At 51.9% G+C, this 17,386-nt stretch overlaps 1 protein-coding gene across 1 annotated transcript in view; it reads left to right on the top strand.

The window, feature by feature from the left end:
• Nucleotides 1-14,943: 14,943 nt before the first annotated feature.
• SLC2A4 (solute carrier family 2 member 4) overlaps nt 14,944-17,386 on the top strand; it is a 157,954-nt gene continuing 155,511 nt past the window's right edge. Inside the window, exons 1-2 of the mRNA XM_040415429.1 lie at nt 14,944-15,248; nt 15,330-15,440. Coding sequence (XP_040271363.1) covers nt 15,210-15,248; nt 15,330-15,440 — 150 coding nt within the window. The 5' untranslated portion in view covers nt 14,944-15,209. The remainder of the gene's footprint in view (nt 15,249-15,329; nt 15,441-17,386) is intronic.

A 17,386-nucleotide genomic window follows, 5' to 3' on the forward strand; every position in this document is an offset into this window, starting at 1 on the left:
AGTCACCCTGCCTCCCCTTATACCTCCTCAGTCACCCTGCCTCCTCTCATACCTCCTCAGTCACCCTGCTACCTCCTCTCATACCTCCTCAGTCACCCTGCTACCTCCTCTCATACCTCCTCAGTCACCCCATTAGCTCCTCTCATACCTCCTCAGTCACCCTGCCTCCTCTCATACCTCCTCAGTCACTGCGCTACCTCCTCTCATACTTCCTCAGTCACCCTGTTACCTCCTCTCATACCTCCTCAGTCACCATACCTCCTCAGTCACACTGCCTCCTCTCATACCTCCTCAGTCACCCCGCTACCTCCTCAGTCACCCCGCTACCTCCTCTCATACCTCCTCAGTCACCACACCTCCTCAGTCACCCTGCCTCCTCAGTCACCCTGCCTCCTCTCATACCTCCTCAGTCACCCTGCCTCCTCTCATACCTCCTCAGTCACCCTGCTACCTCCTCTCATACCTCCTCAGTCACCCTGCTACCTCCTCTCATACCTCCTCAGTCAATCTGCCTCCTCACATGCCTCCTCAGTCATCCTGCCTCCCCTTATACCTCCTCAGTCACCCTGCCTCCTCTCAAACTTCCTCAGTCACCCTGCTACCTCCTCTCATATCTCCTCAGTCACCCTGCTACCTTCTCTCATGCCTCCTCAGTCACCCTGCCTCCTCTCATGCCTCCTCATTTACCCTGCCTCCTCTCATACCTCCTCAGTCACCCCGCTACCTCCTCTCATACCTCCTCAGTCACCCCGCAACCTCCTCTCATTCCTCCTCAGTCACCCTGCTACCTCCTCTCATACCTCCTCAGTCACCCCGCTACCAACTCTCATACTTCATCAGTCACCCTGTTACCTCCTCTCATACCTCCTCAGTCACCCCGCTACCGCCTCTTATACCTCCTCAGTCACCCTGCCTCCTCTCAAACTTCCTCAGTCATCCTGCTACCTCCTCTCATATCTCCTCAGTCACCCTGCTACCTTCTCTCATGCCTCCTCAGTCACCCTGCCTCCTCTCATGCCTCCTCATTTACCCTGCCTCCTCTCATACCTCCTCAGTCACCCCGCTACCTCCTCTCATACCTCCTCAGTCACCCCGCAACCTCCTCTCATTCCTCCTCAGTCACCCTGCTACCTCCTCTCATACCTCCTCAGTCACCCCGCTACCAACTCTCATACTTCATCAGTCACCCTGTTACCTCCTCTCATACCTCCTCAGTCACCCCGCTACCGCCTCTTATACCTCCTCAGTCACCCTGCCTCTTCTCAAACCTCCTCAGTCACCCTGCCTCCTCTCATACCTCCTCAGTCACCCCGCTACCTCCTCTCATACTTCATCAGTCACCCCACTACCTCCTCTCATACATCCTCAGTCACCCCGATACCTCCTCTCATACTTCATCAGTCACCCTGTTACCTCCTCTCATACCTCCTCAGTCATCCTGCCTCCTCTCATACCTCCTCAGTCACCCCACTAGCTCCTCTCATGCCTCCTCAGTCACCCCGCTTCCTCCTCTCATACCTCCTTAGTCACCCTGCCTCGTCTCATGCCTCCTCAGTCACCCTGCCTCGTCTCATGCCTCCTCAGTCACCCTGCCTCCTCTCATACCTCCTCAGTCACCCCGCTACCTCCTCTCATACCTCCTCAGTCACCCCGCTACCGCCTCTTATACCTCCTCAGTCACCCTGCCTCCTCTCATACCTCCTCAGTCACCCCGCCTCCTCTAATACCTCCTCGGTCACCCTGCTACCTCCTCTCATACCTTCTCAGTCACCCTATTACCTCCTCTCATACCTCCTCAGTCACCCCGCTACCTCCTCTCATACCTTCTCAGTCACCCTATTACCTCCTCTCATACCTCCTCAGTCACCTTGTCTCCTCTCATACCTCCTCAGTCACCCAGCTACCTCCTCTCATACTTCCTCAGTCACCATGCCTCCGCTCATACCTCCTCAGTCACCCCACTAGCTCCTCTCATGCCTCCTCAGTCACCTCGATTCCTCCTCTCATACCTCCTCAGTCACCGCGCTACCGCCTTTCATACCTCCTTAGTCACCCTGTCTCCTCTCAAACCTCCTCAGTCACCCTACCTCCTCTCATACCTCCTCAGTTACCCTGCCTCCTCTCATACTTCCTCAGTCACCCTGCCTCCTCTCATACCTCCTCAGTCACCCCGCTACCTCCTCTCATACCTCCTCAGTCACCCCGATACCTCCTCTCATACCTCCTTAGTCACCACGATACCTCCTCTCATACCTCCTCAGTCACACCGCTACCTCCTCTCATACCTCCTCAGTCACCCTGCCTCCTCTCATACCTCCTCAGTCACCTCACTAGCTTCTCTTATGCCTCCTCAGTCACCGTGCCTCCTCTCATACCTCCTCAGTCACCGCGCTACCTCCTCTCATACCTCCTTAGTCACCCTGCCTCCTCTCATACCTCCTCAGTCACCCTGCCTCGTCTCATGCCTCCTCAGTCACCCTGCCTCCTCTCATACCTCCTCAGTCACCCCGCTACCTCCTCTCATACCTCCTCAGTCACCCTGTTACCTCCTCTCATAGCTCCTCAGTCATCCTGCCTCCTCTCATAACTCCTCAGTCACCCTGCCTCGTCTCATACCTCCTCAGTCACCCTGCCTCCTCTCATACCTCCTCAGTCACCCTGCTACCTCCTCTCAACCTCCTCAGTCACCCTGCTACCTCCTCTCATACCTCCTCAGTCACCCTGCCTCCTCTCATACTTCCTCAGTCACCCTGCCTCCTCTCATACCTCCTCAGTCACCCTGCTACCTCCTCTCATACCTCCTCAGTCACCCTGTCTCCTCTCAAACCTCCTCAGTTACCCTACCTCCTCTCATACCTCCTCAGTTACCCTGCCTCCTCTCATACTTCCTCAGTCACCCTGCCTCCTCTCATACCTCCTCAGTCACCCCGCTACCTCCTCTCATACCTCCTCAGTCACCCCGATACCTCCTCTCATACCTCCTCAGTCACCCCAATACCTCCTCTCATACCTCCTCAGTCACACCGCTACCTCCTCTCATACCTCCTCAGTCACCCTGCCTCCTCTCATACCTCCTCAGTCACCCTGCCTTCTCTCATACCTCCTCAGTTACCCTGCCTCCTCTCATACCTCCTCAGTCACCGCGCTACCTCCTCTCATACCTCCTTAGTCACCCTGCCTCCTCTCATACCTCCTCAGTCACCCTGCCTCGTCTCATGCCTCCTCAGTCACCCTGCCTCCTCTCATACCTCCTCAGTCACCCTGCCTCCTCTCATACCTCCTCAGTCACCCCGCTACCTCCTCTCATACCTCCTCAGTCACCCCGATACCTCCTCTCATACCTCCTCAGTCACCCCAATACCTCCTCTCATACCTCCTCAGTCACACCGCTACCTCCTCTCATACCTCCTCAGTCACCCTGCCTCCTCTCATACCTCCTCAGTCACCCTGCCTTCTCTCATACCTCCTCAGTTACCCTGCCTCCTCTCATACCTCCTCAGTCACCGCGCTACCTCCTCTCATACCTCCTTAGTCACCCTGCCTCCTCTCATACCTCCTCAGTCACCCTGCCTCGTCTCATGCCTCCTCAGTCACCCTGCCTCCTCTCATACCTCCTCAGTCACCCCGCTACCTCCTCTCATACCTCCTCAGTCACCCTGTTACCTCCTCTCATAGCTCCTCAGTCATCCTGCCTCCTCTCATAACTCCTCAGTCACCCTGCCTCGTCTCATACCTCCTCAGTCACCCTGCCTCCTCTCATACCTCCTCAGTCACCCTGCTACCTCCTCTCAACCTCCTCAGTCACCCTGCTACCTCCTCTCATACCTCCTCAGTCACCCTGCCTCCTCTCATGCCTCCTCAGTCACCCTGCCTCCTCTCATACCTCCTCAGTCACCCTGTTACCTCCTCTGATACCTCCTCAGTCACCCTGCTACCTCCTCTCATACCTCCTCAGTCACCCTGCTACCTCCTCTCATACCTCCTCAGTCAACCTGCCTCCTTTCATACCTCTTCAGTCACCCCGCTACCTCCTCTCGTATCTCCTCTGTCACTACACTACCTCCTCTCATACCTCCTCAGTCACCCCGTTACCTACTTTAAAACCTCTTTATTCACCCAGATACCTCCTCACATACCTCTACAGTCATCCAGCTACCTCCTCTCCTACCTGTTCAGTCACCTTGCCTCCTTTCATACTTCCCAGTCACCCCGCTACCTCCTCTCATACTTCCTCAGTTACCCTGTTACCTCCTCTCATAGCTCCTCAGTCATCCTGCCTCCTCTCATAACTCCTCAGTCACCCTGCCTCGTCTCATACCTCCTCAGTCACCCTGCCTCCTCTCATACCTCCTCAGTCACCCTGCTACCTCCTCTCAACCTCCTCAGTCACCCTGCTACCTCCTCTCATACCTCCTCAGTCACCCTGCCTCCTCTCATACTTCCTCAGTCACCCTGCCTCCTCTCATACCTCCTCAGTCACCCTGCTACCTCCTCTCATACCTTCTCAGTCACCCTGTCTCCTCTCAAACCTCCTCAGTCACCCTACCTCCTCTCATACCTCCTCAGTTACCCTGCCTCCTCTCATACTTCCTCAGTTACCCTGCCTCCTCTCATACCTCCTCAGTCACCCCGCTACCTCCTCTCATACCTCCTCAGTCACCCCGATACCTCCTCTCATACCTCCTCAGTCACCCCGATACCTCCTCTCATACCTCCTCAGTCACACCGCTACCTCCTCTCATACCTCCTCAGTCACCCTGCCTCCTCTCATACCTCCTCAGTCACCCTGCCTCCTCTCATACCTCCTCAGTCACCTCACTAGCTTCTCTTATGCCTCCTCAGTCACCGTGCCTCCTCTCATACCTCCTCAGTCACCGCGCTACCTCCTCTCATACCTCCTTAGTCACCCTGCCTCCTCTCATACCTCCTCAGTCACCCTGGCTCGTCTCATGCCTCCTCAGTCACCCTGCCTCCTCTCATACCTCCTCAGTCACCCCGCTACCTCCTCTCATACCTCCTCAGTCACCCTGTTACCTCCTCTCATAGCTCCTCAGTCATCCTGCCTCCTCTCATAACTCCTCAGTCACCCTGCCTCGTCTCATACCTCCTCAGTCACCCTGCCTCCTCTCATACCTCCTCAGTCACCCTGCTACCTCCTCTCAACCTCCTCAGTCACCCTGCTACCTCCTCTCATACCTCCTCAGTCACCCTGCCTCCTCTCATGCCTCCTCAGTTACCCTGCCTCCTCTCATACCTCCTCAGTCACCCTGTTACCTCCTCTCATACCTCCTCAGTCACCCTGCTACCTCCTCTCATACCTCCTCAGTCACCCTGCTACCTCCTCTCATACCTCCTCAGTCAACCTGCCTCCTTTCATACCTCTTCAGTCACCCCGCTACCTCCTCTCGTATCTCCTCTGTCACTACACTACCTCCTCTCATACCTCCTCAGTCACCCCGTTACCTACTTTAAAACCTCTTTATTCACCCCGATACCTCCTCACATACCTCTACAGTCATCCAGCTACCTCCTCTCCTACCTGTTCAGTCACCTTGCCTCCTTTCATACTTCCCAGTCACCCCGATACCTCCTTTCATACCTCCTCAGTCACCCCGCTACCTCCTCTCATACCTCCTCAGTCACCCTGTTACCTCCTCTCATAGCTCCTCAGTCATCCTGCCTCCTCTCATAACTCCTCAGTCACCCTGCCTCGTCTCATACCTCCTCAGTCACCCTGCCTCCTCTCATACCTCCTCAGTCACCCTGCTACCTCCTCTCAACCTCCTCAGTCACCCTGCTACCTCCTCTCATACCTCCTCAGTCACCCTGCCTCCTCTCATGCCTCCTCAGTTACCCTGCCTCCTCTCATACCTCCTCAGTCACCCTGTTACCTCCTCTCATACCTCCTCAGTCACCCTGCTACCTCCTCTCATACCTCCTCAGTCACCCTGCTACCTCCTCTCATACCTCCTCAGTCAACCTGCCTCCTTTCATACCTCTTCAGTCACCCCGCTACCTCCTCTCGTATCTCCTCTGTCACTACACTACCTCCTCTCATACCTCCTCAGTCACCCTGTTACCTACTTTAAAACCTCTTTATTCACCCCGATACCTCCTCACATACCTCTACAGTCATCCAGCTACCTCCTCTCCTACCTGTTCAGTCACCTTGCCTCCTTTCATACTTCCCAGTCACCCCGATACCTCCTTTCATACTTCCTCAGTTACCCCGCTACCTCTTCTTTTACCTCCTCAGTCACCCCAATACCTCCTCTCATACTTCCTCAGTCACCCCGCTACCTCCTCTCATATATCGTCAGTCAACTTGCTGACTCCTCTCATACTTCCTCAGTCAGCCTGCCTCCTCTTATACCTCCTCAGTCACCCCACTATGTCTTCTTATACCTCCCCAGTCATCCAGCCTCTACTACCTCCTTTAATTCCTCCTTAGTCACCCTGCCTCCTATCCTACCTCCTCAGTCACCACGCCTACTCTCATACCTCTGCAGTCTCCCTGTCTCCTCTTATACCTCCTCAGTCACCCCTATACCTACTTTAATACCTCCTTGTTCACCCAGCTACCTCCTCTCATACCTCTACAGTCACCCCGCCACCTCCTCTCATGCATCATCAGTCACCCTATTACATCCTCTCATACCTCCTCAGTCACCCTGCCTCCTCTCATACCTCTTCAGTCACCCCGCCTACTCTCATACCTCCTCAGTCACCCCGCCTACTCTCATACCTCCTCAGTCACCCTGCCTCCTCTCATACCTCCTTAGTCACCCTACCTTCTCTCATACCTCCTCAGTCATCCTGCCTCCTCTACTACCTCCTCAGTCACCCTGCCTTCTCTCATACCTCCTCAGTCATCCTGCCTCCTCTCATACCTCCTCAGTCACCCTGCCTTCTCTCATACCTCCTCAGTCACCCTGCCTCCTCTCATACCTCCTTAGTCACCCTACCTTCTCTCATACCTCCTCAGTCACCCTGCCTCCTCTCATACCTCCTCAGTCACCCTGCCTCCTCTCATACCTCCTCAGTCACCCTGCCTCCTCTCTTACCTCCTTAGTCACCCTACCTTCTCTCATACTTCCTCAGTCACCCTGCCTCCTCTCTTACCTCCTTAGTCACCCTACCTTCTCTCATACCTCCTCAGTCATCCTGCCTCCTCTCATACCTCCTCAGTCACCCTGCCTTCTCTCATACCTCCTCAGTCACCCCGCTACCTCCTCTCTTACCTCCTCAGTCACCCTGTTATCTCCTTTCATACCTCCTCAGTCACCCTGCTACCTCCTTTCATACCTCCTTAGTCAAACTGCTTCCTATCCTACCTCCTCAGACACCCTGCCTCCTCCTTTTCCTCTTCAATTACACCGCTACCTCCTCTCATACCTCCTCAATCACCCTGCCTCCTCTCATACCTCCTCAGTCACCCTGCCTCCTCTACTACCTCCTCAGTCACCCTGTTACCTCCTCTCATATCTCCTCAGACACCCTGCCTCCTCTCATACCTCCTTTGTCACCCCGCTACCTCCTCTCATACCTCCTCAGTCACCCTGTTACCTCCTCTCATACCTCCTCAGTCACCCTGCTTCCTCTCATACCTCCTTTGTCACCCCTCTACCTCCTCTCATACATCGTCAGTCACATTATTACCTCCTCTCATACCTCCTTAGTCACCCTGCTTCCTCTCATACCTCCTCAGTCTCCCTGCTTCCTCTCAAACCTCTTCAGTCATCCTGCCTCCTCTACTACCACTTCAGTCAGCCTGCCTCCTCTTATACCTCCTCAGTCAGCCTGCCTCCTCTTATACCTCCTCAGTCACCCCACTAGCTCCTCTCATACCTCCTCAGTCACCGCGCTACCTCCTCTCATACCTCCTTAGTCACCCTGCCTCCTCTCATACCTCCTCAGTCACCCTGCCTCGTCTCATGCCTCCTCAGTCACCCTGCCTCCTCTCATACCTCCTCAGTCATCCTGCCTCCTCTCATACCTCCTCAGTCACCCTGCTACCTCCTCTCAACCTCCTCAGTCACCCTGCTACCTCCTCTCATACCTCCTCAGTCACCCTGCCTCCTCTCATGCCTCCTCAGTCACCCTGCCTCCTCTCATACCTCCTCAGTCACCGTTACCTCCTCTCATACCTCCTCAGTCACCCTGCTACCTCCTCTCATACCTCCTCAGTCACCCTGTTACCTCCTCTCATAGCTCCTCAGTCATCCTGCCTCCTCTCATACCTCCTCAGTCACCCTTCCTCCTCAGTCACCCTGCCTCGTCTCATACCTCCTCAGTCACCCTGCCTCCTCTCATACCTCCTCAGTCACCCTGCTACCTCCTCTCAACCTCCTCAGTCACCCTGCTACCTCCTCTCATACCTCCTCAGTCACCCTGCCTCCTCTCATGCCTCCTCAGTCACCCTGCCTCCTCTCATACCTCCTCAGTCACCCTGTTACCTCCTCTCATACCTCCTCAGTCACCCTGCTACCTCCTCTCATACCTCCTCAGTCACCCTGCTACCTCCTCTCATACCTCCTCAGTCAACCTGCCTCCTCTCGTATCTCCTCTGTCACTACACTACCTCCTCTCATACCTCCTCAGTCACCCCGTTACCTACTTTAAAACCTCTTTATTCACCCAGATACCTCCTCACATACCTCTACAGTCATCCAGCTACCTCCTCTCCTACCTGTTCAGTCACCTTGCCTCCTTTCATACTTCCCAGTCACCCCGATACCTCCTTTCATACTTCCTCAGTTACCCCGCTACCTCCTCTCATATATCGTCAGTCAACTTGCTGCCTCCTCTCATACTTCCTCAGTCAGCCTGCCTCCTCTTATACCTCCTCAGTCACCCCGCTATGTCTTCTTATACCTCCCCAGTCATCCAGCCTCTACTACCTCCTTTAATTCCTCCTTAGTCACCCTGCCTCCTATCCTACCTCCTCAGTCACCACGCCTACTCTCATACCTCTGCAGTCACCCTGCCTCCTCTTATACCTCCTCAGTCACCCCTATACCTACTTTAATACCTCCTTGTTCACCCAGCTACCTCCTCTCATACCTCTACAGTCACACCGCCACCTCCTCTCATGCTTCATCAGTCACCCTATTACATCCTCTCATACCTCCTCAGTCACCCCGCCTACTCTCATACTTCCTCAGTCACCCCGCCTACTCTCATACCTCCTCAGTCACCCTGCCTTCTCTCATACCTCCTTAGTCACCATACCTTCTCTCATACCTCCTCAGTCATCCTGCCTCCTCTCATACCTCCTCAGTCACCCTGCCTTCTCTCATACCTCCTCAGTTACCCTGCCTCCTCTCATACCTCCTTAGTTACCCTACCTTCTCTCATACCTCCTCAGTCATCCTGCCTCCTCTCATACCTCCTCAGTCACCCTGCCTCCTCTCATACCTCCTCAGTCACCCTGCCTCCTCTCATACCTCCTCAGTCACCCTGCCTTCTCTCATACCTCCTCAGTCACCCCGCTACCTCCTCTCTTACCTCCTCAGTCACCCTGTTTTCTCCTTTCATACCTCCTCAGTCACCCTGCTACCTCCTTTCATACCTCCTTAGTCAAACTGCTTCCTATCCTACCTCCTCAGACACCCTGCCTCCTCCTTTACCTCTTCAATTACACCGCTACCTCCTCTCATACCTCCTCAGTCACCCTGCCTCCTCTCTTACCTCCTCAGTCACCCTGTTACCTCCTCTCATATCTCCTCAGACACCCTGCCTCCTCTCATACCTCCTTTGTCACCCCTCTACCTCCTCTCATACATCGTCAGTCACATTATTACCTCCTCTCATACCTCCTCTCTTACCTCCTCAGTCACCCCGCTACCTCCTCTCATACCTCCTCAGTCACTCTGTTACCTCCTCTCATAGCTCCTCAGTCATCCTGCCTCCTCTCATACCTCCTCAGTCATCCTGCCTCCTCTCATACCTCCTCAGTCACCCTTCCTCCTCAGTCACCCTGCCTCGTCTCATACCTCCTCAGTCATCCTGCCTCCTCTCATACCTCCTCAGTCACCCTGCTACCTCCTCTCAACCTCCTCAGTCACCCTGCTACCTCCTCTCATACCTCCTCAGTCACCCTGCCTCCTCTCATGCCTCCTCAGTTACCCTGCCTCCTCTCATACCTCCTCAGTCACCCTGTTACCTCCTCTCATACCTCCTCAGTCACCCTGCTACCTCCTCTCATACCTCCTCAGTCAACCTGCCTCCTCTCATACCTCTTCAGTCACCCCGCTACCTCCTCTCGTATCTCCTCTGTCACTACACTACCTCCTCTCATACCTCCTCAGTCACCCCGTTACCTACTTTAAAACCTCTTTATTCACCCAGATACCTCCTCACATACCTCTACAGTCATCCAGCTACCTTCTCTCCTACCTGTTCAGTCACCTTGCCTCCTTTCATACTTCCTCAGTCACCCCGCTACCTCTTCTTTTACCTCCTCAGTCACCCCAATACCTCCTCTCATACTTCCTCAGTCACCCCGCTACCTCCTCTCATATATCGTCAGTCAACTTGCTGACTCCTCTCATACTTCCTCAGTCAGCCTGCCTCCTCTTATACCTCCTCAGTCACCCTGCCTCCTCTTATACCTCCTCAGTCACCCCGCTATGTCTTCTTATACCTCCCCAGTCATCCAGCCTCTACTACCTCCTTTAATTCCTCCTTAGTCACCCTGCCTCCTATCCTACCTCTTCAGTCACCACGCCTACTCTCATACCTTCTCAGTCATCCTGCCTACTCTCATACCTCTGCAGTCACCCTGCCTCCTCTTATACCTCCTCAGTCACCCCTATACCTACTTTAATACCTCCTTGTTCACCCAGCTACCTCCTCTCATACCTCTACAGTCACCCAGCTACATCCTCTCATAACTCCTCAGTCACCCTGCCTCCTCTCATACCTCCTCAGTCACCCTGCCTCCTCTCATACCTCTTCAGTCACCCCGCCTACTCTCATACCTCCTCAGTCACCCTGCCTCCTCTCATACCTCCTTAGTCACCCTGCCTACTCTCATACCTCCTCAGTCACTCCGCCTTCTCTCATACCGCCTCAGTCACCCCGCCTACTCTCATACCTCCTCAGTCACCCTGCCTTCTCTCATACCTCCTCAGTCAACCTGCCTACTCTCATACCTCCTCAGTCACCCTGCCTACTCTCATACCTCCTCAGTCACCCCGCCTACTCTCATACCTCCTCAGTCAACCTGCCTACTCTCATACCTCCTCAGTCACCCTGCCTACTCTCATACCTCCTCAGTCACCCCGCCTACTCTCATACCTCCTCAGTCACCCTGCCTCCTCTCATACCTCCTTAGTCACCCTACCTTCTCTCATACCTCCTCAGTCACCCTGCCTCCTCTCATACCTCCTCAGTCACCCTGCCTCCTCTCATACCTCCTCAGTCACCCTGCCTCCTCTCATACTTCCTCAGTCACCCCGCCTACTCTCATACCTCCTCAGTCACCCTGCCTCCTCTCATACCTCCTCAGTCACCCTGCCTCCTCTCATACCTCCTTAGTCACCCTACCTTCTCTCATACCTCCTCAGTCACCCTGCCTCCTCTCATACCTCCTCAGTCACCCTGCCTCCTCTCATACCTCCTCAGTCACCCTGCCTCCTCTCATACCTCCTCAGTCACCCTGCCTCCTCTCTTACCTCCTTAGTCACCCTACCTTCTCTCATACTTCCTCAGTCACCCTGCCTCCTCTCATACCTCCTCAGTCACCCTGCCTTCTCTCATACCTCCTCAGTCACCCCGCTACCTCCTCTCTTACCTCCTCAGTCACCCTGTTATCTCCTTTCATACATCCTCAGTCACCCTGCTACCTCCTTTCATACCTCCTTAGTCAAACTGCTTCCTATCCTACCTCCTCAGACACCATGCCTCCTCCTTTACCTCTTCAATTACACCGCTACCTCCTCTCATACCTCCTCAATCACCCTGCCTCCTCTCATACCTCCTCAGTCACCCTGCCTCCTCTCTTACCTCCTCAGTCACCCTGTTACCTCCTCTCATATCTCCTCAGACACCCTGCCTCCTCTCATACCTCCTTTGTCACCCCGCTACCTCCTCTCATACCTCCTCAGTCACCCTGTTACCTCCTCTCATACCTCCTCAGTCACCCTGCTTCCTCTCATACCTCCTTTGTCACCCCTCTACCTCCTCTCATACATCGTCAGTCACATTATTACCTCCTCTCATACCTCCTCAGTCACCCTGCTTCCTCTCATACCTCCTCAGTCACCCTGCTTCCTCTCATACCTCCTCAGTCACCCTGCTTCCTCTCAAACCTCTTCAGTCACCCTGCCTCCTCTACTACCACTTCAGTCAGCCTGCCTCCTCTTATACCTCCTCAGTCACCCCGCTATGTCTTCTGATACCTCCCCAGTCATCCAGCCTCTACTACCTCCTTTAATACCTCCTTAGTCACCCTGCCTCCTATCCTACCTCCTCAGTCCCCACGCCTACTCTCATACCTCTTCAGTCACGCCCTGTTAACTACTTTAATATCTCCTTATTTTCCCAGCTACCTCCTCTAATACCACCTCTGTCGCCACACTACCTTCTCTCATACCTCCTCAGTCAACCTGTTACCTCCTCTCATACCTCCTCAGTCAACCTGCCTCCTCTCATACCTCTTCAGTCACCTTGCTACCTCCTCTCATACCTCCTCAGTCACCCTGCTACCTCTTCTCATACCTCCTCAGTCAACCTGCCTCCTCTCATACCTCTTCAGTCACCCCTCTACCTCCTCTCGTATCTCCTCTGTCACTACACTACCTCCTCTCATACCTCCTCAGTCACCCCGTTACCTACTTTAAAACCTCTTTATTCACCCAGATACCTCCTCACATACCTCTACAGTCATCCAGCTACCTCCTCTCCTACCTGTTCAGTCACCCTGCCTCCTTTCATACTTCCCAGTCACCCCGATACCTCCTTTCATACTTCCTCAGTCACCCCACTACCTCCTTTCATACTTCCTCAGTTACCCCGCTACCTCTTCTTTTACCTCCTCAGTCACCCCAATACCTCCTCTCATACTTCCTCAGTCACCCCGCTACCTCCTCTCCTATATCGTCAGTCAACTTGCTGACTCCTCTCATACCTCCTCAGTCCCCGTTGCCTCCTCTTTCCCCCCCCCCCCCCCGAGTCACCCTGTTACCTCCTCTTTTGGCCCTTAGTCACACTGTTACCTCCTCTTTTGCCCCCTCAGGAACCCGTTATCTCCTCTTTTGCCCTCTCAGTAACCCGTTACCTCCTCTTTTGCCCCCTCAGTAACCCTGTTACCTCCTCTTTTAGCTCTTAGTCACACTGTTACCTCCTCTTTTGCCCCCTCAGTCACCCTGTTACCTCCTCTTTTTCCCCCTCAATAACCCATTACCTCCTCTTTTGCCCCCTCAATCACCCGTTATCTCCTCTTTTGCTCCCTCAGTCACCTGTTACCTCGTCTTTTGCCCCCTCAGTCACCAGTTTCCTTATCTTTTCCCCCCTCAGTCACCCTGTTACCTCCTCTTTTGCCCCCTCAGGAACCCGTTACCTCTTCTTTTTCGCCCTCAGTAACCCATTACCTCCTCTTTCGCCCCCTCAGGAACCCGTTACCTCCTCTTTTTCCCTCTCAGTAACCCATTACCTCCTCTTTCGCCACCTCAGTAACCCATTACCTCCTCTTTCGCCCTCTCAATTACCCGTTATCTCCTCTTTTGCCCCCTCAGTCACCCGTTACCTCCTCTTTTGCCCCATCAGTCACCCCATTACCTCCTCTTTTTCCCCCTCAGTAACCCATTACCTCCTCTTTTGCCCCCTCAGTCACCCCGTTACCTCCTGTTTTGCCCCCTCAGTAACCCATTATCTCCTCTTTTGCCCCCTCAGTCACCCGTTACCTCCTCTTTTGCCCCTTCAGTCACCCTGTTACCTCCTCTTTTGCCCCCTCAGTCACCCTGTTACCTCCTCTTTTGCCCCCTCAGTCACCCCATTACCTCCTCTTTTTCCCCCTCAGTAACCCATTACCTCCTCTTTTGCCCCCTCAGTCACCCCGTTACCTCCTCTTTTGCCCCCTCAGTCACCCCGTTACCTACTCTTTTGCCTCCTCAGTAACCCATTATCTCCTCTTTTGCCCCCTCAGTCACCCGTTACCTCCTCTTTTTCCCCCTCAGTCACCCCGTTACCTCCTCTTTTGCCCCCTCAGTAACCCGTTACCTCCTCTTTTGCCCCCTCAGTCACCCGTTACCTCCTCTTTTGCCCCCTCAGTTACCCGTTACCTCCTCTTTTGCCCCCTCTGTAACCCTTTACCTCCTCTTTTGCCCCCTCAGTCACCCGTTACCTCCTCTTTTGCCCCCTCAGTCACCCGTTACCTCCTCTTTTGCCCCCTCAGTCACCCGTTACCTCCTCTTTTGCCCCCTCTGTAACCCTTTACCTCCTCTTTTGCCCCCTCAGTCACCCGTTACCTCCTCTTTCGCCCCCTCAGTCACCCGTTACCTCCTCTTTTGCCCCTTCAGTCACCCATTACCTCCTCTTTTGCGCCCTCAGTCACCCCGTTACCTCCTCTTTTTCCCCCTCAGTAACCCATTACCTCCTCTTTTGCCCCCTCAGTCACCCCGTTACCTCCTCTTTTGCCCCCTCAGTCACCCGTTACCTCCTCTTTTGCCCCCTCAGTCACCCCGTTACCTTCTCTTTTGCCCCCTCTGTAACCCGTTACCTCCTCTTTTGCCCCCTCTGTAACCCTTTACCTCCTCTTTTGCCCCCTCAGTAACCCATTACCTCCTCTTTTGCCCCCTCAGTCACCCCGTTACCTCCTCTTTTGCCCCCTCAGTCACCCCGTTACCTTCTCTTTTGCCCCCTCTGTAACCCTTTACCTCCTCTTTTGCCCCCTCTGTAACCCTTTACTTCCTCTTTTGCCCCCTCAGTCACGCCTCTCCCCACTATCCAGTCATATGGGTGGCCCGGGTGAAGTTTCTACCTTCTCTGTGTCATCTTACTCCCGGCAGAGTCCTGCCCCTCCTGTCACCCTATCCCTCGCCCTACATCTCTCTCGCCCTGCTTCAGTTTCTGAAGTTTGTGCCTTTGCCCTCCATGCCTGGCCGGGCTGTGGCCGCCCTCCCCCACGCCTATCACTGCTTCTCTCTCTATAACAAGGTCAGTGAAGGATTTCTCTGAATATCCTGCACCCTGCCTGGGGATCTACTATGCCCTCCGGAGGTTTCCAACCCATCGATGGGGGGCAGGTAAATATGACAGGGTTCAGAAGAAGAAGGGGGTCTTTGCAGAAGATGGAGTCCTCCTGACGTGTTCTGCTTGTCTTACAGCAGGTTGTCCGCTCCGCCGTTACAAAAACTCTGGTCCTGTCTGTCTTTACCGCCATTCTGGGCTCTTTCCAATTTGGATACAACATTGGTGTCATCAACGCCCCACAAAAGGTGGGTTACAACGGCTTAATGGGTGGTGACCATTGAAAAATATTTATTGATGATGGGCTACATGTCATACATACGTGATGAGGACTGATGTATATGACATGGTATAGAAAGCTATCCTTATATATTACATGTTGTCATACATACATGATGAGGACTGATGTGTATGACATGGTATAGAAAGATATCCTTATATATTACATGTTCTCATACATACATGATGAGGACTGATGTGTATGACATGGTATAGAAAGCTATCCTTATATATTACATGTTGTCATACATACGTGATGAGGACTGATGTGTATGACATGGTATAGAAAGCTATCCTGATATATTACATGTTGTCATACATACATGATGAGGACTGATGTATATGACATGGTATAGAAAGCTATCCTTATATATTACATGTTCTCATACATACATGATGAGGACTGATGTGTATGACATGGTATAGAAAGCTATCCATATATATTACATGTTCTCATACATACATGATGAGGACTGATGTGTATGACATGGTATAGAAAGATATCCTTATATATTACATGTTCTCATACATACGTGATGAGGACTGATGTGTATGACATGGTATAGAAAGCTATCCTTATATATTACATGTTCACATACATACGTGATGAGGACTGATGTGTATGACATGGTATAGAAAGCTATCCTTATATATTACATGTTGTCATACATACATGATGAGGACTGATGTGTATGACATGGTATAGAAAGCTATCCTTATATATTACATGTTCTCATACATACATGATGAGGACTGATGTATATGACATGGTATAGAAATCTATCCTTATATATTACATGTTCTCATACATACATGATGAGGACTGATATATATGACATGGTATAGAAAGATATCCTTATATATTACATGTTCTCATACATACATGATGAGGACTGATGTGTATGACATGGTATAGAAAGCTATCCTTATATATTACATGTTCTCATACATACATGATGAGGACTGATGTATATGACATGGTATAGAAAGCTATCCTTATATATTACATGTTCTCATACATACATGATGAGGACTGATGTGTATGACATGGTATAGAAAGCTATCCTTATATATTACATGATCTCATACATACATGATGAGGACTGATGTATATGACATGGTATAGAAAGATATCCTTATATATTACATGTTGTCATACATACATGATGAGGACTGATGTATATGACATGGTATAGAAAGATATCCTTATATATTACATGTTCTCATACATACATGATGAGGACTGATGTGTATGACATGGTATAGAAAGATATCCTTATATATTACATGTTGTCATACATACATGATGAGGACTGATATATATGACATGGTATAGAAAGCTATCCTTATATATTACATGTTGTCATACATACATGATGAGGACTGATGTGTATGACATGGTATAGAAAGCTATCCTTATATATTACATGTTCTCATACATACATGATGAGTACTGATGTGTATGACATGGTATAGAAAGCTATCCTTATATATTACATGTTCTCATACATACATGATGAGGACTGATGTGTATGACATGGTATAGAAAGATATCCTTATATATTACATGTTCTCATACATACATGATGAGGACTGATGTATATGACATGGTATAGAAAGCTATCCTTATATATTACATGTTCTCATACATACATGATGAGGACTGATGTGTATGACATAGTATAGAAAGCTATCCTTATATATTACATGTTGTCATACATACATGATGAGGACTGATGTGTATGACATGGTATAGAAAGCTATCCTTATATATTACATGTTCTCATACATACATGATGAGGACCGATGTATATGACATGGTATAGAAAGCTATCCTTATATATTACATGTTCTCATACATACATGATGAGGACTGATGTGTATGACATGGTATAGAAAGCTATCCTTATATGTT

Source organism: Bufo bufo, chromosome 1 (assembly GCF_905171765.1).
Source record: "Bufo bufo chromosome 1, aBufBuf1.1, whole genome shotgun sequence".
Classification (NCBI taxonomy): domain Eukaryota; kingdom Metazoa; phylum Chordata; class Amphibia; order Anura; family Bufonidae; genus Bufo; species Bufo bufo.